Genomic DNA, 24,718 nt, shown 5'->3' with positions numbered 1-24,718 from the left:
CCGCCGTCGCCACTTCATGGGCTACTCTTTTCGATTAGCAGCAAGGGATCTTTTATATGCACCATCCCACAGACAGGATAGTACATACCACGGGCTTTGATATACCAGTCGTGGTGCACTGGCTGGAACGAGAAATAGTCCAATGGGCCCACCGACGGGGATCGATCCCACACCGACCGCGCATCGAGCGAACGCTACATACCACTGGGCTACGTCCCGCCCTTTTTTTACTGAAGACGTCGATTATATATTACATTAAGAAACACACCCATGTTAGCACTCGACCAGCGATTTGTGATTCAGAAAGAATAAGAACAAAAAGGGCCACGCCCGTCTTTCACAACCCATTTGGGTGGATGGATTACAGTGACATTAGTATGGGTATTGCGAGTTTGTTGTCTGAACTGGTGCGTAGTCTGAACGCATGAATATGGAGTGCTGAGCTGGGTATGTCGGTGAACAAAAGGGTACGTACACAAGCTATTACCGGTTGGCTTGCTGTCTTCAATAGAGTGACGTCCTGCCTCGTTCTGAGCGCAGGGTAAGATTTGTCGCAGTAAACACCACCGAAAAGGCGAGAAGGGTACATATCTTAAAATCAACTTTCGAGGATACGAAAAACAGAACTGAAAATGAAATTATGATTTCTCAGTTGTAGCAGTTGATATCAGGTGAGTAAGGTATGTTATATACTGTGGTACACACCAGTGATCGTTAAAATCAACCGGTTGTGGTGTTAATGTCAATAACTTGAATTCTAATTGTGGATATGGATTTATTTTTACTTCTTTCATAATGGTATCAGGAAGTTACTGACACATTATGGAGTAGACTGAACATACGGTGTAAACTTCAGTTTAAATTAATGTTCAGGAAGACACACAAGTATAATATTATGTATCTAAATTAAACGTGTATTGGATAATCCATATATGTAATATGTTATGTTGATTAATTGTAGAGGTGGGACGTAGTTCAGTGGTTAAGCGATCGCCTAATATTCGGTTGGTCTGGGATCGATTCCCGTCGGTGAATCCCTTGGGCTATTTTTTGTTCCAGCCAGTGTACCGCGACTGGTATATCAAAGGCCGTGATATGTGCTAGCCTGTCTGTGGGATGATGTATATAAAAGATCCCGTACTAATGAGGAAAATGTAAAGTGTTTCCTCTCTAAGACACTGTCAAAATTACCAAATGTTTGACATCCAATAGCCGATGATTCATAAATGAATATGCTCTAGTGATGTTGCTAAACAAAACAAAATAATCCTATTTTCAATAGTTTCGAGTTGATAGGGTAGCCTGGTCGATTACCAGGAACCTTAACCTTGTGATAGGGCCCGCATTTAACTCTTAAAACGTAGATCTAGTCGGCTTCAATCGACATAGTCGAGGTGCGGGCGTATTCATAGACAAGAGTAAGAACACAACCATTTTTACGGAATTTTAAGGGACGTACACATGCACCATCGCCCACAGTGCGCGCGTGTGTTGTTGTTTTTGTATATATCAGTGTGTAACAGCATGTTTCTCAATGTCATTCTTAGTGTACATTTTCTATCAGTTATGTAATACGAATCTGCCATTAAAGTGACGTAATACACCGCGCCTTGAGGCGGAACTACTTTGTATGATAATATCTTTTAACTGCCCGTATCCTACACGTTCGTAATACTATACGTAGGTCGTGCAAACGCTTTCGGGTTAGTTCAGGTTCGATGATATCTTTTGTTATCTTGGCAGTCTGAAGCTATAAACTGCTAACGGAGCACTCTGTTTTAGGATTGTGTCTAGTCGGGTGACAAGGGGTCCTCCCCACACACACACACACCCCACCCCTTCCCCTCTGCCCCACAAAAAGCGAAAAGTGTCATGTCCTTTGTGCTTAGGTCGACAAGCCCTACATCAGTGTGTCATGATTTTATTTTTATTGCACCTCTTATATCAGACCCAGTAGGTAGTCTGTTGTATACAAAAGGAAGAAAGAACTTATCGTTTCGCTTTATTCATTCAACGCTTCACAAACATCAGGAAAAAAAATGGGCGTACCGCGACTGGGAGGATGCCATCTTTATATAGATATCATTCACAATATACAAACAGCTGAATTTAGTATAATTGAAAATGAGTCATGTCCCATCTACCGACAAAGACCCTTGACACTATCTTGTAAATCATATTTGTTGATCATGTATATATTTCACAATGCGGTGGGTTGTTTTCTTCATTTTTTTCATATTTGTTGATCATGTATATATTTCACAATGCGGTGGGTTGTTTTCTTCATTTTTTTCTTTTTCTTTTAATTTTAGTCTTTTTGGCCAAGTTAAAATTTTATTCTGTCAGTTTTTTTAATGGAACAAATTGCAAAGATAATTTATGTAATAATATATTTTTTATGTGTAGGCCTACTAATAAAGCCTACACCCCAATATGCCTACACTCAGTTTACCTACAGTATAAACAAGTGACGTCCCTAGTCAAAAGTGAAACACTGTAAACACTGGGTTGAAGGCAAAGTGGGTTGTAGGCAAAGTGGGTTGTAGGCAAAGTGGGTTGTAGGCAAAGTGGGTTGTAAACAAACTGAGTGTAGGCAAAATGAGAGGGAACCCTAATAAAGCAGGGAAGGGGTTGAGGGTTGATGTCTGAAGTACAAATACACGAGTGTTGTTTGTTTGGTTTGTTTAACGCCACCATTGGAGCACATTGAAAGAAAGAAAGAAATGTTTTATTTAACGACGCACTCAACCCATTTTATTTACGGTTATATGGCGTCAGACATATGGTTAAGGACCACACAGATTTTGAGAGGAAACCCGCTGTCGCCACTGCATGGGATACTCTTCCGATTAGCAGCAAGGGATCTTTTATTTGCGCTTCCCACAGGCAGGATAGCGCAAACCATGGCCTTTGTTGAACCATTTATGGATCACTGGTTGGTGCAAGTGGTTTACACCTACCCATTGAGCCTTGCGGAGCACTCACTCAGGGTTTGGAGTCGGTATCTGAATAAAAAATCCCATGCCTCGACTGGGATCCGAACCCAGTACCTACCAGCCTGTAGACCGATGGCCTAACCACGACGCCACCGAGGCCGGTCTGGAGCACATTAATTAATCATAGGCTATTGGATATCAAACATTTGGTAATTCTGACACGTAGTCATCAGAGGAAATCCGCTACATTTTTCTAAGGGATCTTTTATATGCACAATCCCATAGACAGGATATCACATACTGGCTGGAACAAGAAATAGCTCAATGGGCTCACCGACGGGGATCGATCCCAAACCGACCGTGCATCAAGCGAGCGCTTTACCATTGGGCTACGTCTTGTCCCACGAATGTTGTAACCTATAATATAAGTCGTATATGATACTGCCAAATAGCTGAGTTGTGTGACCATGACTGCGTTCTTGAAACTTAAATGATTATAAGCAAGAAAAAGGTCAAACAGAAGTTATCAATAGCTTAATCTTATCTTTATAATTACTCTTTTTTTCTCTCTCTCCATAGACGCACTGTGCTTGTGTTAGTTTTATGGCTTGCCAGTAGAGGGAGAAGTGTTGATTGTGGGATTAAACGTGAAGGCGCATGGCTTGCACATTGAGTTTATTTACACTGCGTAATTATATTTAAAAAACAACTTAGCCTAATTAGCGACAATTTAGTACATTGTCTTACCTGTGATAAACATGCCAATTGTGAAACTCGAATACACAGGGTACTAGTTTCCTTTAAAGTACACTCTTAAAAACAGAAATAACCATACATCGTGGATTTTCATATCCGTTTGTGAGTAGACACTGCCGGACAAATCTAACGGGTCTGCTGAGATACATATACATTGATTCTGGGACCTTAGGTAAAAAGCATTTTAGCAAGTTAAAACTGTGGCGCCTTGCAGAAGTTTAGTATTTTTGTTTGACATAATTTAGTTGTTTTAATTATATCTTACAATACATTTAATGGAAGCCGGGTGTGTTATCCTAAGGATTCCTCCACCTCGGTATGAACACCGTTGGTGTATCCTAGACGGTTCGCCACCTTTTAGTGGAGTGCAATCGAGAACAAATATATTTGGCTAGAGAAATATGATGGAGTCGATCGTCCTCGGTGGTGTCGTGGTTAGGCCATCGGACATAAGGCTAGTAGGAACAGGGTTCGCAGCCTGGTACCGGCTCCCACCCTGGTACTGGCGTCCACCCAGAGCGAGTTTTAACGACTCAGTGGGTAGGTGTAAGACCACTACAACCTCTTCTCTCTCACTAACCACTAACAATTAACGACTAACCCACCGTCCTGGACAGACAGCCCAGATAGCCGAGTTGTGCGCCCAGGACAGCGTGCTTGAACCTTAATTGGATATAAGCACGAAAATAAGTTGAAATGAAATGAATGATGGAATCATTCGATTTTATTCTAAACTTATATTAACATTTTCGAGAGGTTCGAATTTTTTAGTCTAAATTTTTAATTAACTTACCTGTGGTGTTTATATACTTAACTCCAAAAGAAACGCGAAAATTTTAAAATATTAAAAAAAACACATTTGAATAAACTATGTACAAATCGATTAAGTTGACCAATAGCCATCTTGTCAGCGTATCCAATTCCACATAACGCATGAAAAAAACGAGTACAGTGTGACGTCACGCACGTGCTGAAATTGACGACCAAAATCGATCTGGAATGCAAAACGGGTGGATCATGAAAGATGCGAATTGCACGTGAAACACTACCAGGCCTGGGTATAAAAGAAACGCCAGACAGCAATGTTCAACTCATTTTACGAGTAGCGATACAACGATGCCACGACTTAACGCTGATTCCAAACATAGAGCTTTGGGGAATTTGGAGGCCGGAATGGATGCCAGGCAGGTTGCACGTGCTTTCGGTGTCCATGTCTCGACAATCTACCGTCTCATAGACCGATTTCTACAGAACAACAACGTCGTCGACCGTCCACGTAGCGGCCGTCCCAGAGTGACGTCACAGCGCCAGGACCGTTACATCGTCCGAACTCACATGCGTGATCGGTTCGTACCAGCCACCACAACAGCCCGGCAGACAGTGGGAACCCACAACCGCCCCGTTTCCTACACCACGGTACGACGTCGTCTGATCGCCATCCATCTGAACTGTCGTCGACCGTACATTGGACAACGTCTCACACAGCGACACCGCCTTGCACGACACAACTGGGCTGTTCTGCATCGACAGTGGCGGAACCGACAGTGGCAGAACATCGTCTTCTCCGACGAAAGCCGCTACTGCTTAGATAGGGCCGACGGTCGTATGAGGGTGTGGAGGCGTCGAGGCGTCGAGGTGAGCGCTTCACAGATGCGTGTGTTATGGAGAGGGACCGTTGGGGAGGGCCTTCCGTCATGCTGTGGGGTGCCATATCCTGGGGACGTCGTGTACAACCTGTCATCTTCGACAACAACGGCCGAGGACGCGGCAGGGGCGTCACAGCACAGCGCTACATCGACGAAGTGCTCACGCCTGTGGTGGTGCCTTTTTTCGCGGGTCACCGTCAGATGGTTTACCAGCACGACAACGCCAGGCCACACACGGCACGGGCCACCCAGGCATTCCTGGCACAGCACAACATCATCACAATGGACTGGCCAGCTTTAAGCCCGGATCTGAACCCCATCGAGCACTTGTGGGACGAGGTTCAGCGCATGATGAACCAACGCCCTGCTCCCGTGGTGACACAGCAGCAGCTCCGCCAGGCCGTCGTGGACACCTACAACAACGTGCCCAGGGCCTTCATCAGGAACCTCTTCCTCTCCATGGGTAGGAGGTGTGCGGCGGTCATGGCCAGCAATGGCGGACACATCCGCTATTAGTGGACATGTTTGAGTGGCATGTGACGCCATTGAAGAAGCGCCATGGCCTTGACATTTCAAATGACAATGCGACCTCGATTTTTAACATGTCAATAACATGAAATCTCATCTTTACGAATTGTTTAAGTTTTTCATAGAAACGATTATTTTAAGAACTTTGGGACGTATTTCAATGAGTGCACTCAAAACCTCCAATCCACGTATTCGCGTTTCTTTTGGAGTTAAGTATATATTCTGGCATGTTAGCTCTTTATACTGCGCTTTAATATAACTTTTTTGTTTTTATATTCATTTGGTCATCACTTCATTCATGTACTAAACACCTTTGTTTGACATCCGTGGTGCAGGGGTGTAACATTCCCTTTGAGAATGGCCAATACAGCACAAATGTAAATTTTTGATTAAAATTCAGTATCTATCTGTGATATTTGCATTTTTGGACAGTTCTTTACACTGTGTTTTTATTTAAATCTTTTTATATTGATGTTGATCATCACATTGGGTTTACATTTACCATAGTTTGACACCCAATAACCGATGTATTTTTCGTGCTGGGGTGTCGTTAAACATTCATTCATTCATTCATTCATTCATCCTACACCCGATGTTGGTTTGGTGCTGGGTTGTCCTTAAACGTTTATTCATTTATTCTAACCAGTGCACCACAACTGGTATACCAAAAGTCGTGGTATGTGCTTTCCTGTGTGGGATGGTGCATATAGAAAATAACTTGCTACTAATGTGGTAAAGCGCTCACTTGGTGTGGGATCGACCCAAGTCGGTGGGGCAATCGGGCTATTTCTGGTTCCAGCCAGCTGCAGTGTACCACGACTGATATATCAAACGCCGTGGTATGTGTTATACTGTCTGTGGCGTGGTGTATATAAAAGATCCCTTGCTACTAATGAAAAAAATATGTAGTGATTTCCTTTCTAAGACACTGTAAAAAATTACCAAATGTTTGACATCCAATAGCCGATGATTAATAAATCAGTATGCTCCAGTACTATCATTAAACAAAACAATTTGTTTTCATTCATTCATTCATTCATTCATTCGTCTGATATGAAATTGGTGATAGAATCGATCCTGCTTTACAACAGGCATATCAAGTCAGTTGTGAAATGGGTTATTTTTGTCTATGCGAAAAGTGCATATTAAAGATCTCTTGTTACTAGACTAAGAGGGAAAGAAATAAATGTTTTATTTAACGACGCACTCAACACATTTTATTTACGGTTATATGGCGTCAGACATATGGTTAAGAACCACACAGATTTTGAGAGGAAACCCGCTGTCGCCACTTCATGGGCTACTCTTTTCGATTAGCAGCAAGGGATCTTTTATTTGCGCTTCCCACAGGCAGGATAGCACAAACCATGGCCTTTGTTGAACCAGTTATGGATCACTGGTCGGTGCAAGTGGTTTACACCTACCCATTGAGCCATGCGGAGCACTCACTCAGGGTTTGAAGTCGGTATCTAGATTAAAAATCCCATGCCTCGACTGGGATCCGAACCCAGTACCTACCAGCCTGTTGACCGATGGCCTAACCACGACGCCGGTCAATCTAAGAGGAAAATATAGCCTAAAATGGTGGCTACAGCGGGTTTTTACTTTGACACTGTACGTGATTTATTTATTTTAATTTTTTTCTCAAGACAGTTTTTAAGACAAATTTAATATATTTTATACAATTTTCCTTAAAACAGAACTACAGAAAGAAATGTTTCATTTAACGACGCACTTAAATTTTATTTACGATTGTAATTTTTTTTTTATATATAGCGTTGGATCCTAGAAACAGATGCCAGAAGCAATATATTTTACAAAAAAAAAAAATTCTTCTTTTGATCGTAAACCCGAAACGTGTACTCCAGCTTATTACAGTATTTATAGCCCTCGGATAACAATATGCCATGCAGTAGGCTACCCGTATAACGAGTATTGTGAATTCGGTTTTGAAGGACATTTGTGTACGTCGTTAATATGGACGCCGTGTCGCTCCGTGCGGGTACGTAGATGAATTTATTCATTATGACGGCATTGACACCGGTTCCCTTTTAATGAAAATCGATATATTTGTTCGCAGTTCCAGTGCAGAAAGCTGGATAACACTGTTCGATTAACGTTTATTATAAAACCTGTTTGTCATAAACATGTACAATCAAGTTAATGCTGTGGCTGGGGCCTACAACTCCATTACAGCAATACAGGCCAAGTATTTACATATTTGTTTTGTTTGGAGGTGGTGTGGCTACTTTGAATGTTTGTTGTATTGTAATGTCTGTAATGTACTAGTATATAGGTCTCACATTTTTATTTAATTTTAACCTCATTTTTGTGCAGAATATCCAGTTACGGTTTAGACGCTTTTATGGGCTTATATTCTATATGTAGTCTAATCTTTCGTTTTAAAACGGATATTAACTAATGGTTAGGTGTTAATGGTTAGCAAGATAAAACGTTGATGTAGTGGTCTTAAACTTCATCACTGGACCATTAAAACACAAGGTGGGTGGGAGGCGGTTCTAGAATGCGGATTTCTTAGAATCAGAGGTATATTCATTCAAATAAGTTATGTTTTTTGGTCTTTCAGAATCGTTCCACTAAGCACAGAACTACTCAGACAAAATGGCGGCCAGCAGAGGTCCACATGTAAAAGATATATTTTCACAGAAAAGCACACCGTCGAACAACTTTGTATCCACAACCTACCCTGCAACTGGGTTTCATTTTGACAAATCGACAGATGACACAAAACCAAAACCGAAATCTACAAAGAAAACAGCTGCGCCATCTCGTCCAAAATTTGGAGATTACAAACCCAAAATATTGCAAGTGGACAGTGTAATCAATGTGCCAGTACCTCAGTACAAGCCGCCTTCGGCTGTTCCAAAGGAGAAACAAAACGGATTTGGTGCCAAACCACTTATTATTGGCGACAAGGACGTTCCCATCGTGATTGAACCGATTGAACCGATCGATGATGACGTGTATACGGAAATATCCGATTATTCGCTTTCAGACGAGGCGGCGCGAAGTATACACGACGGAGAGCAGACGACAACGAATCCTCTGTTTGATAATGGCGCAAAGACATCTCACGATCGCGTGGTGGAATCTCACAAAAAACATTCTAGTAGTAGACACACACCTCGCTCCGTGCAACATCAGACTGTAAACGAAGAAATAAACGGAGTATCGGTTCCCGAACCAGATTACGAGGAAGACGAGGTCACGATGGACTTTGACGGAGAAGTGGAGATGGATCAGGATGATACTACGAAACATCGCCCCAAGTCTGTGTACAAGGATTTTCAAGGGGAAGATTTTTCGAAATATTTGAATGATGAGCTGGAGAGCGAACCCAACACGTACAGACAAAGGAGAAACGGTAACGTAGGAAACCAGACCGAGGGAAAGCGATACAAGAAACGGGATGGTCGTACCGCACAAACTATGTTCGGAAGCACGAGCAAACACAGGCAATTCAAATCGGGATCTGTACGTAACTACAGCGTGGAAGATACAAAACTAGGACTCGCTGTGGACGGAACAGTTAAAGGAAAGTCTCTTAGGAATGGAGTGAACTATGGCACGACGTACGAGACGTTTCTCAATTCACGTCACGGAGCCGAAATGGGAAATGGCGGCATGGACAACAGGGGTCTGGATACTAGTATTGAAGAATCGTACAACATAGACAAAAAACAAACACTCTGGAAAAAAATTTACGTGGAGGCTGAAGCGTCAGATTGTTTTGATGCATTGAATGCTATTGACGTCTGAATCCTTTTAATGCAATTGTTATGACGCTGACGCACTGAATTTTTATTATATAACGCAAAGAGTCTTCCTTGTTCACATAATTAAACAGTACATAACAAACAAGAACAGAACAAGAGTCACATGTGTTGATAAATTATGTGCTGTGGTGCCTAATAATTGAGTTTATCAGCACTCATTGATAAAAGTATAAAAATCCTCGGCAAGCCTCGGATTTCATACTTTCATCAACTCGTGCTGATAAATTGTGATGTCACAAGACACTCGGGAAGTATCCTCTCTATATTACTAACTGCAACATTGCCTCTTTTTTTTAAAACTGAACTGTCCTGAGTTTGTTGCTATCGTTAAGATGTTGTCGACTAACAGCTAGAGACGTTTTAATGACAAGTTGTATATTAAATAAATTGTTCTGTATAAATCATCACTGGCTGCATATTAAATGTGTTTCTGGTCATCCTAGTCTTTGTACTAGGTCGGGGCGGAACTTAACCCAGTTGGTCGAGTGCTCGCCTGAGATGCTTGCGTCGCAGGATCGAACCACCTCGGTGCATCCTTTCAACTGATTGAGGTTTTTTTTCGTTCCAACCAGTGCAGCTCAACTGGTCAGAGGCCGTGGTATGTGTTTTCCTGTCTGTGGGAAAGTGCATATAAAAGATCTCTCGCTGCTAATGGAAAAATGTAGCGGGTTCCTCTCATGATGAGTCATAATTACGAAATCTTTGACATCCAATGGCCGATGATTAATTAATGTGCTCTAGTGGTGTCGTTAAACAAAACAAACTTTAACGGGGTATGATGAAGTTTAGGAAAAACGATAAACAAAATGTTTGGGTGCCATTTATTAATATTGAAATCATACAAAACAGAACATGTTTTAATTAGCACACTTCATCTTCATATATGTTAAACAGTGGCGTAGGAAGGTGCCAAAGGGGGGGGGGGGGGGGCAGGTGCCAAAGGGAGGGGGCACACTTTTATATTTACACTTGCACTATTATAAAGCAAAATATTTGAAAAGTGGGGGACACATGTCCCCCTTGCCCCCCCCCCCTTTTCCTACGCCACTGTTAAATGATGCTTAAAACCACCTCTATTTTACATTTGAAAAAAAAAATGTACATAAAATATAATAAATTAAAGACTGACAATAAATGCTGATTTTCCCGTTTCTGCAGGTTTGAATAAATCTGTTATCTGCTGTGTTCAATCTCGATTAGTAAACACCAGCTTTGTCGTTCACATTCTACACTTCACACATCATGCCCTCGTGAATTGCATTGTGTCACCTGATATGTTGATGCTCTACATGTATATAATAATATACCAAATTTCATATATATTATGCACAATATAATATTAAATATAATATAACATAATAACAATCACTATGCGTCTCAATCTACAACCATACATATATGAAAGAATTTTTATTTTTATTTAACGACGCACTCAACATTTTATTTTACGGTTATATAGCGTCAGACATATGGTTAAGGACCACACAGATTTTGAGAGGAAACCCGCTGTCGCCACTATATGGGCTACTCTTCCGATTAGCAGCAAGGGATCTTTTATTTGCGCTTCCCATAGGCAGGATAGCACAAACCATGGCCTTTGTTGAACCAGTTATGGATCACTGGTCGGTGCAAGTGATTTACACCTACCCATTGAGCCTTGTGGAGCACTCACTCAAGGTTTGGAGTCGGTATCTGGATTAAAAAAAACCCATGCCTCGACTGGGATCCGAACCCAGTACCTACCAGCCTGTAGACCGATGGCCTACCACGACGCCACCGAGGACGGTCTATATGCTAAATAATGCACAAGCATTTTATACTCGATAAAACAAAAATGACATAATCCACTCACTATGCATAATTATTCAATTTACCATCATACATATACACTAAGGAGCCGTCCATAATTTTCAACATTTTCACGAGTGTACAAACAGTACATTTTTGACCACCCCCCTCCCACCCAAGTGAAAAATGTTGATCGACATTTTTCATTTTCAAAAAAAGTGTAAGCTGGCCCCTCCTACCCCTTCAGCAGACTGGGGTTTTCTCGTTCCAACCAGTGCACCACAACTGGTTAAAGGCCGTGGTATGTGTTTTCCTGTCTGTGGGAAAGTGCATATAAAACATCCCTTGCTGCATTAAGAACATGTCGCGGGTTTCCTCTATTGACTACGAGTCGGTATTACCAAATGTTTGACATCCAATAGCCGATGATCTCAATGTGCTCAAGTGATGTCGTTAAACAAAACTTTACTTTTTTTAAAGAAAAATTATATTAAATAGTTAATAAAGGTACAATTGGCCATTTGCAGGGTGCACACGAGAATAGGTACATGGTCCTTTTAATTCAAAACCTTCTTATGGTCATGGAATTCTAACCGATTGTGTAATCGAAAGTTGATCGGTTGGTGCCAACCGATTATAACCGATGATCCATGATGAAATCCCAACTGATTCCCATCACTACTAGTTCGTCACCTTGGACAGGGAGGTCATTTTATAACACTAGTACCTGCGCGGATCCAGGATGTTTTAATAAAAGGGGCCCAAAACCGGTTGTTTTCGAAAATAGAATTTAAATGTCCTTGACAGGTGGACGGGATAAGTTAGCATTTTTTGTATATTCTGTAATATATACTGTTTGACCACAAATAGGGGGAGGGGGCCGGGCCCCTTTGAGCCCCCGCCTGTATTCGCGCCTGCAATATTAGTACATGTATACAGATATGAGGGAATACTGACCATCACCCCTAATACCCCTACCCAAACCCAGCCCTAACCATATCGTTGATCACTCCAGTGAAGCTGTTTTTGAAACAAAACTGCATAAAAAAAAAATTGGTGGAAGTTTTAAATGAATTGTTACCTATGTAACTGACTGTAGAACATTTCCATCGGTAACAGTATATTTTAAATATTTCATATTGATTTACTCACCCGGCATAATGTGCAAAAATGAAACAGGTGTAATGACATTTAGATAACTGTATTCAGTTGTAAAGTAAAATTATAATAGTAAATGTTTAAAAACGTCACTTTTTTCTTCTTAAAATTCCGTTTTAGTACCATATGTATTTGAGTGTGTTTGCTCAATATCATTTTAAGCAATATAACTAATTTTCTCTGTTAAATTTTGTATGGTTAATGGACATAAAGCATGAATGATTTCACCAGACACGAAAAAAAGGTAAGAACCCCCCCCCCCAACCCCCCCCCCCCCCAAAAAAAAAACCCCACAACAACAACAACCCCAAAACAACAACAACAAACAACCCGGTTGCTACATACACCTAGTTACTTTATGGCCCATGGATCAAAATTGTGTCCGGTTACCTATGGTGTGTTTTTGTTTGTTTGGTTGTTTGTTGGGGTGTGTTTTTGTGGGGGGTTTTTAGGTGTGTGTGTGTGGGGGAGGGGGGGGGGATACATTTCAGAATAGCATAAAATTTGGCATAGTAAGATTTCCCTTTAAGTCTAGGAGACTACATGACACACTCAAAATGATTTTGCGAGACTATTTTAGAAACAACTGTAAGTCTGCATAATGGCAGAAACACAGTCTATAGTAATGTTATGGTTAAACAGAGGTATGTTTAGTGTGTGTACGGGGGGGGGGGGGGGGGGGGGGGGGCAAGAGACAATACATTATAATACATACAATACTTCATTGCAACCTGTATAGGCTATGTGTACATAGGTTAAGAGGAAATTTTCCCATTAAAAAAACAAACATATGAACTGTTATAAATGACAATAAACAACAGATATTTAATACCCATATCTGCATACATATGCCACACAGATGGAAGCAGATATGTGTATTAAAGCTGCCGTGTCTGGAATACTTTTATTATTTAAGCATTTAGAATAGATGATCCAGTTCTGTTTGGTACATAAAAGTCCCACCACATCGCTATATTTTCGCAATGCTCGCTTATCTACATGTATGCCTACAAAATGTATATTTTTTGGCAAAAAATAAAATGTGTGTTCTACATTATCTAGGTCAACTGCAAACTCAATGGCCAGCTTGGTTTTTTTTCTATTAGCGGGACGCCAGTAGAACTGGGAATTTACGCGATTTGCGTAGGCGCTGAGCTTCTCACGTGATTTTGATTTTTTTTTTAACTGTCTTGATTGAGGGGTCGTCTCATACCAACAAAATATATTATATCCATAGAGGTATGGTACGATACCTTTCCAGGGGTCGGTGGTGGATTTGCCTTGAAATTTTGACAGTGACCAGCGGTTGGCATACGCGTTACATGTAAGGGGGTGTTAATAATTACGTAACGCTCTAGGGGTAGAGGAAGAGGACGGTATGTTCGATATATGTAACATTTATGAAGACTATATGTTATTTCTATTCATTACTTAGACCTAAAAATGTGGGGTTTTTTTTTTTAATGCGTGGTCGGTCTAGGATCGATCTCCTTCGGCAGGATTGTTCCAGCCAGTGCTTCATGACTGGTATATAAAAGGCCATGGTATGTGATATCCTGTCTGTGGGATGGTACGTATAAATGATCCCTTGCTAAAAAAATTTTTAATAATAATAACAAAACAAATTTTTGTGACGGAGCATGCTCTTAATTTTGTTTTCGCCTGTGGCGATATTAATTGTTTTAGAGGGTCGTGTGCAGTTTCCAATATGCACTTAAGCCCAGTTGGGCACTTTGTTACGTAATAGCCAGTCATCCTAGAAAACCTAGGTAAACTGTAGGCTAAGTTATTGTCTTTATTTGTGATAGGTACCAGTATTAATTCTGTATTACAAGGTTACTGAATGAGTAGTTAAGGGTTAATTAAAAATTAACCAGTTAGGAATAGAGTTGTAATTCCTTTATTAATTAAGTTCCCCTGGAAGCGTTTCTCAATTATCACACGTGTAGGTGTTGTGTCACGGTGAAGTGATTAGAATATTGTATAAACTAGACACCTAGTGATTAACTAATTAAGTGATCAGTCTGGGTTGTTACTATTTGTTGTTGTTAATTAACTACTGCGGCAGTACATTTGTCAGCGTAGATTAATACAGATTCCAAAGTGTATTGTGTTTTTGTTGTGTTTTCTAGTGAACTAAACGTACTATATTATATATACTTTATATAAGATCTTATCTCTGTTCATACCTAGAGACGAGCCACGCGGGTATATACTGCCCGATACAGAGGGATCTAATAGATATACAGTTAGGAGAGATATTTGGATAATCGTGTTTTATTCAGTTACGGGTATTATAGGATCCCCGTGACAAGAGTGAAAATTGGGGGCTCGTCCGGGATCTGAAACGGGACATGCATATTTAAAAAAGTATTGTTTGTAAATGGGGGCTTTATAAATTATTTTTACAAATAACTAGAAGTAGCAATTAATAATAAGTGCGTCATATCTAAACATGGATAAGAATTTGCTAGATAGGCCTACGCTCAGTGTAGTGGAGATTAAGCGAACACGTAAGGCCGAATTAGTTGAAATCGCGGGTGAGCGAGAAATTGATTTAACATCAGCTAAAACCTTAGGTGATATAAAGACAATTATTATCCAGGAAGTTTTTGGTGATAGGCCTGTTATGGAAGACAGTGAGATTGTTCCAGAGATAGAGATAAATGAGTTAAGTGTGGAACAACAATTAGCTTTTTAAAAACTTGAGTACGAAAGAGAAGAACGTGCATTAGATAGAGAAGAGAGAGAGATATATAGAGATAGAGAAAAAGAAGATAGAGATAGAGAAAGAGAAGATAGAGAAGAGAGAGAGAGAGAGAGAGAGAGAGAGAGAGAGAGAGAGAGAGAGAGAGAGAGAGAGAGAGAGGAGAGAGATAGGGATAGAGAATTCCAGTTAGCAAAATTAAAAGTGGAACATGAGTTAAAGTTGAATACTGAAGAAGTTAGACGGGAAGTAGGAAATGGGTTTAACATGTCGGAGGCTTATAGATCAGTGCCTGTATTTGATGACCAGGAGGTAGATATGTTCTTCCAACTTTTTGAACGGGCCGCTAAGCAGCTAAATTGGCCGCAGTCTAAGTGGACATTGTTAGCCGTGTCTAAGTTTAAGGGGAAGGCTAGTGTAGCTTATAATTCAATGAGTGATGAGCGAGCAAGTCAGTACGACCTAGTTAAGGCGGCAGTGTTGAGGGCGTATGAATTACGACCTGAGGATTATCGTTTACGGTATAGCGAGTTGAGAAAAACGCAGGGTCAGTCTTATAGTGAGTTTGTGGCTAAGAAGGCAGGGATGTTTGATAAATGGGTGGTGTCTCATCAGGTAGAGTCATATACCGAGTTACGGGAGTTGTTGATCTTACAGGACATTAAAAATGGATTACCAATTAGCTTACGTATTCATTTAGAGGATCGTGATGTCAAAAAGATAGAGGAGGCAGGCATAGTGGCAGATGATAACGTGTTAATACACAAAGCTCAGGCAGTACAGGGTAGCTCTTTACAACAGGGCGATAAGAAGAAATTTCAGCCAGGTTTTTCCCGGGAAAGTAACTATCGAAGAGAGTCTTCTAGTTGGTCAGCTAGTCAGGCAAGGGATGTACCTGGTGGGCAAAGTAAGGATAAACCTGCATTATCAGCCAATGCACGAACATTTCGTCCACATTGCAGTTACTGTAAAAAGGATAACCATCTTGTCGGGGACTGTTTTAAAAGGAAACGCGATAATGCGCAAGTGGTCGGTTTAGTGAGGTCAACTCCGCTAGCGAGAGAGTTAATGGTTAGTCCCATGGCAGAGAAAGTAAACCCGTATGTGTCCACTGGTATGGTTTGTGATGTGAAACAAGAATTGAGTCCTAAGGCAATATCAACCTATCGAGATACCGGGTGTAGTCAGTCGCTGATAACGTCAGAGTGTTTAGCTGGTATTGAGAATTCAGATACAGGACGTAGTTTGGCTTTAACCTCAGTTACGGGAGAAAAAATGGTTGTCCAGTTACATAACGTCTTCTTGTGTTCGAAGTTTGTGACGGGACCAGTCATTATGGGTGTCGTAAAGGACTTGCCTGTTGAAAACATAGGAGTTTTGATGGGTAATGATTTGACTAGTCAGTGTTGTCAGCCGAAATGTGACCAATTGTTAATTAAAGACAGCCCTTTACCAATAGAAGAGTGTGAGGTTGATGAGATTAGATATCCTGCGTGTGTAAAGACTGGGGCTATGGCCGGAAGGATAGCACGAGACCCAGAGGATATTTGTGATTTGTCTGATACGTGTGTGATCCATGAAATTGGAGTGGATGAGGTTATCAGTATAATAGTAGATAAGTCTACTGAGGAACTAAATGTGGTGGAACCTGTTGACCTCCCGCAGAGGGTAAATGAACCAGTTGTGTTTGATAGTGGGGACTTACCTTGTAATAGACAAGAGTTAATCCTAGAGCAGGGGGCTGATCCAAATTTGTTGGCAGCTCGCACTACATTGTTAACTGAGAGAGTAATAATGAATAAGAGAGTTAGAGATAGGAGGTGGCAGGCAACCGAACTAGCTAGGAAGCAACTGAGCTATGCTCAGAGTAAAATAAAATCAGTGTTTGATAGGAAGGTTAAGAGTCGGGAATTTAAACCAGGGGATAAAGTGCTGCTGTACCTTCCCATTAAACGGGGTTCGGTGCAGAACAGGTATTTCGGGCCCTATGTTGTGCGCAAACGGGTTAATGAGACAGGGTATGTGATAAACACTCCTGATAGGGTTAGGAAAAGTAGGTATTGTCACATCAATTTGCTAAAAGGTTATTTTGACAGACTGCCGATAGTTCCAGTATTACCTGTCCAAATTGAGAGTCACTCAATTTCCTGTGATGACGTCAAGACTGCAGAGATCAAATTAACCAACAGCCAGATTCTAGCGGACTTGAGCCCCCAGCGAGCAAAGCTGACTACATTGATACAAGACAATGTTTCCATTTGTCGGGACCTTCCAACGGTTACCAACACCTTAAGCCAGGATGTGCGCTTGGAACCCAACGCTACACCGATTCGACAGCATGCCTATCGGAGAAAACCTGGAAAACGTGCGACACTGAAAAAGAAGGAAACGAAGTTCCAGTGGTCAGAAGAATGCGAGAAGTCATTCAACCGTCTCAAGCAGATGCGCTCCTCGTCTCCCGTGATGGCAGCGCCCGACTACCGAATGCCTTTCAAGCTAGCTGTGGATGCCAGTGACGTGGGAGCTGGAGCTGTGCTGTTCCAGGAAGACGAAAATGGACTGGGCCATCCTGTAAGTTTCTTCTCCAAAAAGTTTGACAAACACCAGGTGAACTATTCCACTATAGAGAAGGAAGCTTTGGCCATGGTACAAGCTCTGAAGCATTTTCAGATCTACGTGAAATCGGCAGTGCATCAAGTGGTGGTCTTTACTGATCATAATCCGCTTACCTTCATTCACAGAATGAAAGCCACCAACCAGAGAGTTTTGAGATGGAGTCTTCTTCTGCAGGAATTCACAATTACCATTGAACATATCAAGGGCACATCCAATGTAATCGCTGATGCCCTGTCCCGAAGTTGAACGTTATGATAATGTGTTGACATTCTTGATTTCTGTTTTGTTTTTATATATTTTATTTGTATACCAGGGACTCAGAGACTCGGTGTGATTACTGGTAGTCACCTTATTACATGTGTTATAAATGCCCGGATGCGTCGGTTAACGCACTTTTTGTTTTAAAAAAATTAAAAGCAGAGGAAATATCCTTTTTGAGGTGGGTGTGTGTGACGGACCATGCGCTTAATTTTGTTTTCGCCTGTGGGGATATTAATTGTTTTAGAGGGCCGTGTGCAGTTCCAATATGCACTTAAGTTCAGGTGGGCACTTTGTTACGTAATACCTCCGCGCGACCGTGGTCGAGCTGTGCCTAATACACACCCATCCCAAGTGCGGAGGCCATGTGACCAGTAGTTACGTAATATCTCCGCGAGTGCGGTTTTTACGACCGTGATTTGGCGACTAGGCGTCAGCAAGTCTGGCCATCTAAGGAAAATTGTCGTCTTGGTCGCTGTGGAAATATCACTTGTAGGTATTCGGTGCCGCGATACTGGGATTTTATAATAAATAGCTAGGGTTTTAGAGATATCAGAGGGAAACATAGGAATGCTTCCAGGGGGAACGTTGTCCGTCCGGACTGGTAAATATATTATTTCTGCTCTGTTGTATAACCTTGATGTGATTGATGTGACTTTAAATATTTTAATACTGTATTATACCAATATTATTTAGACGGTGCTGCCGGTAATCTGACGCAGTAAACTGTAGGCTCACTGTCTAAAATTATTAAAGCTTAGCAGTCATCCTAGAGGACCTAGGTAAACTGTAGGTTATTGTCTTTATTTGTGATAGGTACCAGTATTAATTCTGTATTACAAGGTTACTGAATGAGTAGTTAAGGGTTAATTAAAAATTAACCAGTTAGGAATAGAGTTGTAATTCCTTTATTAATTAAGTTCCCCTGGAAGCGTTTCTCAATTATCACACGTGTGGGTGTTGTGTCACGGTGAAGTGATTAGAATATTGTATAAACTAGACACCTAGTAATTAACTAATTAAGTGATCAGTCTGGGTTGTTACTATTTGTTGTTGTTAATTAACTACTGCGGCAGTACATTTGTCAGCGTAGATTAATACAGATTCCAAAGTGTATTGTGTTTTTGTTGTGTTTTCTAGTGAACTAAACGTGCTATATTATATATACTTTATATAAGATCTTATCTCTGTTCATACCTAGAGACGAGCCACGCGGGTATATACTGCCCGATACAGAGGGGTCTAATAGATATACAGTTAGGAGAGATATTTGGATAATCGTGTTTCATTCAGTTACGGGTATTATAGGATCCCCGTGACAATTTTTAAAATGTAGCGGGTTTCCAAAAGCGCGTGTGCAGGGATTTCAGCGGGGTTGGGGGTTATAGACTGCGTTGAGCGAAGTTTATATGGGGCCATGTTCCCCTAGAAAAAAAAAGTGTTTCGACCCCCAATACCCTCCCCCCTGCACATGCGCCCGTTTCCTCTCTTAGATTATATGTCAAAATTACCAAACGTTTGACATCCAAAAGCAGATGATTATTAAATCAATATGCTCTAACACTGATGTCATTAAACAAAACAAACTAACTTTACCCTTTCCAAACGAAATAATATTTATTTAAATTTGTCGATTTTACCACACGTAAAATTAAGAAGTGAAAACGGTAATTTTCTACTTCAGTATATTTTATTAAAAATACATACATGATCAGTGTGTTATACAAACTAAACTTTGAAAGTTCTACTAACACTTTATAAAATATTAATTCTTAAATAAGAAGGTACGATTGTCGATAGTACGTTGTCAAGATCAAAACCGGGTTTAACGAAATAATGGTAGGCCTACGTATCCTCAACCGAATGTTCTTTGTACAGCGCAAGAATTCTCATTTCATTTTTTGAGACGAACCCTACAATTTCAAATCCGCAAACGCACCTGTTAACTGAAATTTACAACAGGCTGTCGTTTGTGGTTTGCCGAGCAATGGCCGCACAGTCGACGAATCGAGCGTATACTTTTGACGTTCTCCGTTCATAGCGAAGCGAACAAACACGAATTTTTTAAAAGTGCAGTTGAACTTGTATTTCATATTTGTGCATGATATTATTATATGGTAACCAGACACTTAACTTTAAAGCAAGGGTTTTCGGGTCCTGGGCCCAATTTCACAAAACATCGTAAGCCTAGTTTTACACGTAAACGTAAATCTACAACAATACCATAATTCTTATTACTTTTATAGTATAACAAATATAGTTAAAAGTACAACCAATATATACATGTAGTTAAAAATACACATAATTCATTTCTTTTCGTCCTTAAAATGATGTAATTTTTTGCATGAAATAGCTAACAAAACGTGTAAATATATGCTCGGTCGCAGACGTAAACTTACGATGTTTTGTGAAATTTACCTGTTTGGAGTTTATGGGTGTTTGGAACGAGTCATGCGTGTACCATGTATTGTCGTATATATCATAAATATATTCTTAAATATTATTCAAAAAATAACATTATCTCAGGAAAGGTTATTTCTGGAAAACAAAGAACATTGTTCTTATGATTCGTGGATCAAAACTGAACATAAAACAGAGCCAACGCACTAACAATAAAAATAAAAGAAGAAGAAGTTAGAAATTACACTCGCAACAGGGCATTAATAATAAAAACACAGGTTCAATATTTTAGAAATGAGAAATGACTTACCAACATTTACCTGGCAGATTAAAAATAAATGTGCAAATGTGATTTAACACCAGGGCCCCGTTCCACGAAGCGATCTTAGCCCTAAGATTACCTTAGGCGCATAGCTACCCTATGCACTTAAGTTGATCTTAGGGCTAAGATCGCTTCGTGGAACGGGGCACAGATCGGTTTCAGTTGTATGGACAGACTATTTTTTGTAGGTGCTGGACAGAGTGTGAAAATAATAAAGATATAAAAGTTATACGGACAGAGGTAACAAATGATACAAAACAAATTATTAATGAAGACAAAAATAGGTATTTCATCTGGGGACAAACATACCAAACCAACCAAGCTTGGCACCTCGCCTGTTTATAGAACAACTTGTTGATTGATGTTTCAAGGACAGATTGAACTACAGTTTGAAAAAAAGAGAGGAACCAGTTATTTCTAAATTGGTTGAGCAGATAGGTAATGGTTTTATTAGTGATAGCAATGTTAACAGGTTAATGCAAACTGAAGACAATCAAATACTGCAGATACAAAAAGTAAAGTTTGTTTTATTTAACGACACCACTAGAGCACATTGATTTTTTATTTTATCATCGGCTATTGGACGTCAAACATATGGTCATTCTGACACTGGTTTTTTTAGAGGAAACCCGCTGTCGCCACATAGGCTTCTCTTTTACGACAGGCAGCAAGGGGTCTTTTATTTGCACTTCCCACAGGCAGGATAGCACAAACCATGGCCTTTGTTGAACCAGTTATGGATCACTGGTCGGTGCAAGTGGTTTACACCTACCCATTGAGCCTTGCGGAGCACTCACTCAGGGTTTAGAGTCGGTATCTGGATTACAAATCCCATGCCTCGACTGGGATCCGAACCCAGTACCTACCAGCCTGTAGAGCGATGGCCTAACCACGACGCCACCGAGGCCGGTACTGCAGATACACGACAAATATGCCTGGCATGCAGCTTATGCAACTCGTTTCCACTGTCGATGTTGATGATGGTGGTGATGATGGTAAAGAGCTACATTACAAGCGATAAATAACTTGGAAAACGTTTTTGTCCTTGGATAGGAGAATCAAGGCTCGAAGAGCTTGATGAATATTTCAAAGGAATGGTTGTTTCACTGCAAATTGAAAATCTTCATCTAAGAAAAAAAATGCTTTACTAATCCCAAAAATTGAGCAGTTAGTAAAATGAAATAAATGTATATCCAGCAGTATTGAGAAAAACGCAACTAAGGTAGAATGTAGGCCCTATTGACGAAACAAATAACAAATTATTGAATAAACTAAAACATATTCAAAGCAACTAGTCCAACATAATTTCGAACGTGAATGAACTCGTAGTACAGTACACTGCAAATATAAACAAGTCGCTCTCAAATGAGAATCCAGGGAAAGAGCAGAACCTACAGTTGGTTTTGTTTAACGACACCACTAGAGCACATTGATTAATTAATCATCGGCTATTGGATGTCAAACATTTGGTAATTCTGACACGTTGTCATCAGAGGAAACCCGCTACATTTTTCCTAATGCAGCAAGGAGTCTTTTATATGCACTTTCAAACAGACAGGAAAGCACATACCACGGTCTTTGACCAGTTGTGGTGCACTGGTTGGAACGAGAAAACCCCCATTAGTTGAATGGATCCACCGAGGTGGTTGGATTCTGCCACGCAAGCACCTCATGCTCAGCAGACTGAGCAAAATCCCACCCCAAAACCTAGTCATGATGACAAAAAACAACCAGAAAACACAGAGTTGGAGTTCACAACGGTAACAACAAAGCGTGTCAGATCAAATGGCGAAACGTCTACACCCCCCCCCCCCCCCCACACACACACACACACAGATACCAGTGGCGGATCCAGAAAATCCAAATAGGGCAAAGATATGAGGCGGAATGCCAAGGGAACTTTAGGGAAGGTTTGGAGGGGGATCGTAAAAAAAAATAATAATAATTAATATACAATAAAATTATACCTATCGCAAAATTTAGGAGGGTGGGGGGGCGGTCCCCTGGGGTCCCCTATATCCGCCTCTGGATACTAACGAGAACACATATGAAACCCATATCAGAGACGAAATATTCTATCTGTTTATAGGTGATTCGGTTCTTCGCTTCACTGGAAGACAACTTCCTGAGTCGACATCAAAAGTTATTTTTGTATTCAGATGGCAGTGTCAAAACATTAACAGACCGAGTAAAACATCTGCCTTGCAAAACAACAGTGATTTGAGTTGGTAATAATAATTTAAAAAATTAAAAAAAAAAAAAAAACACACACAAAAAACACATTATCGGTATCAACAGGTGCCTGTTAACTCAAGGTTCCAAGTCCCAGGGACCAGTTGGTAACTTTTTGTTGGCGAGTTGACCAAACAGTTTAGGGCGAGTTAACCAACCGCTGGGTTTTGGAGCGAGCATTCCCCCACGTGCTCCTGATGCTGTAGGTGCCCATCTTTTTTCTCTCTCTTTTCTTTTCATTGGTGATGTTTTGTTGGGTTGTTGTCGTTGGTGGTGGGGGTTTTTTTTGGTGGGTTTTTTTTTTTGGGGGGGGGGGGGGTTGGGGGGGGGAGTTGGGGGCTGTTGTTTTGTTTTATTTGGGGTATTTTTGTTGTTGTTGTTTTGGGAGGTTTCTGTACCCCTTCCTAGACAAAATTTTCATCAGACCCATTGTATTTAAAACTTACTTAAAACTAAAATGCTTACCAGATATTTCAAAGGGAATTAACTGCGTTAATATTAGTACATTTACAAGAGTTATATTTCGTATATAGTTTGAATGAAAAACAGGGGAATGGGAGTTATATCCCAGTGGGGTATGCTATTTTCGTAGATTAGCACAAAGCACCAAATGTCACGACCTTTGAAATATTCAATTTAGGATGGAGTGTTGATGGTTATCAAACATATTAGTTATGGGATAATACAAGGTAGGACTCGAAGGCTGCGTGTGGTTCTACAGTCCGTCCTATCCTCCAACAAAAATGTTTTTATGTAAATAATTTCAGTTTGGTTTGACGTAAGAAGAAAGTAAAAGTGTTTTGGAAATAACAATTTTTTTTTACTACATGTATTTTAGTGTGCACTTTGGAAAACAATCGGCTCAGAATAAGCTGTAGTAAAACTGTAAATTCCATAGTATCAAAAAATACGTTCGCTGCGGGAAGGGCTATAGATGATAATTGTTTTTTTAAGTTTGACAACGTATCTTACAATATATAATGTTCAAAATAAGTAGGGGATATTCAGATATGACACAATATAACAGAGGTGTATTATTTTTTATAGCAATTTTAATTAAAGGGACATTCCTAAGTTTGCTGTATTGTAAGATGTTTCCGACTAATAAAATATTTCTACGATTAAACTTACATATGAAATATATTTTCTTGTTTAGAATATCAGTGTCTGTATATTCAATGTATTTCTGGTCGTCTTAATATTTCTAAGAAGCCCAAACTGGATTTTGTCTTCAAATAATTTCAAACGTATGAAAAAATTATATTTTAGGAAATAAAATGAAATTTAACCTAGTACAAATTTTAGAACGATCAGAAACACGTTTAATATACAGCCATTAATATTTTACGCATAAATATATATTTGATATATAATTACAATCGTTAAAAAGTCTCTGTTAGTCGATAACATCTTAAAAAGTGCAGTAAACTCAGGAATGTCCCTTTAATGGTAAAACACAAGGGATTGGTATTAAAAATTATAGCCAGGGTAGTGATGTAGGTCCGAAGGAGACAACTAGGTGGTGCTTGTCAATTTGACGTTTTCAACATTTGCAATAGTAATCAAGCACGCAC

The 24,718-nt window shown here is 40.3% G+C and overlaps 1 protein-coding gene across 2 annotated transcripts; it reads left to right on the top strand.

The window, feature by feature from the left end:
• The first annotated feature begins 486 nt into the window (after positions 1-486).
• On the top strand, positions 487-10,067 carry LOC121375432. 2 transcript variants are annotated; one of them, XM_041502880.1, is made up of 2 exons: positions 487-680; positions 8,454-10,067. In XM_041502880.1, the coding sequence occupies exon 2, from the start codon at positions 8,489-8,491 to the stop codon at positions 9,644-9,646; it is 1,158 nt and encodes a 385-aa protein (XP_041358814.1). In that variant the 5' UTR covers positions 487-680; positions 8,454-8,488; the 3' UTR covers positions 9,647-10,067. The 2 variants fall into 2 exon arrangements, with proteins under 2 accessions (XP_041358814.1, XP_041358813.1); XM_041502879.1 differs by having other exon boundaries at positions 490-671.
• Positions 10,068-24,718: the final 14,651 nt, after the last annotated feature.

Source organism: Gigantopelta aegis, chromosome 6 (genome assembly GCF_016097555.1).
Source record: "Gigantopelta aegis isolate Gae_Host chromosome 6, Gae_host_genome, whole genome shotgun sequence".
Classification (NCBI taxonomy): domain Eukaryota; kingdom Metazoa; phylum Mollusca; class Gastropoda; order Neomphalida; family Peltospiridae; genus Gigantopelta; species Gigantopelta aegis.
Note: the sequence above shows the minus strand (reverse complement) of the source record. Positions and strands in the feature narration are given on the sequence as shown.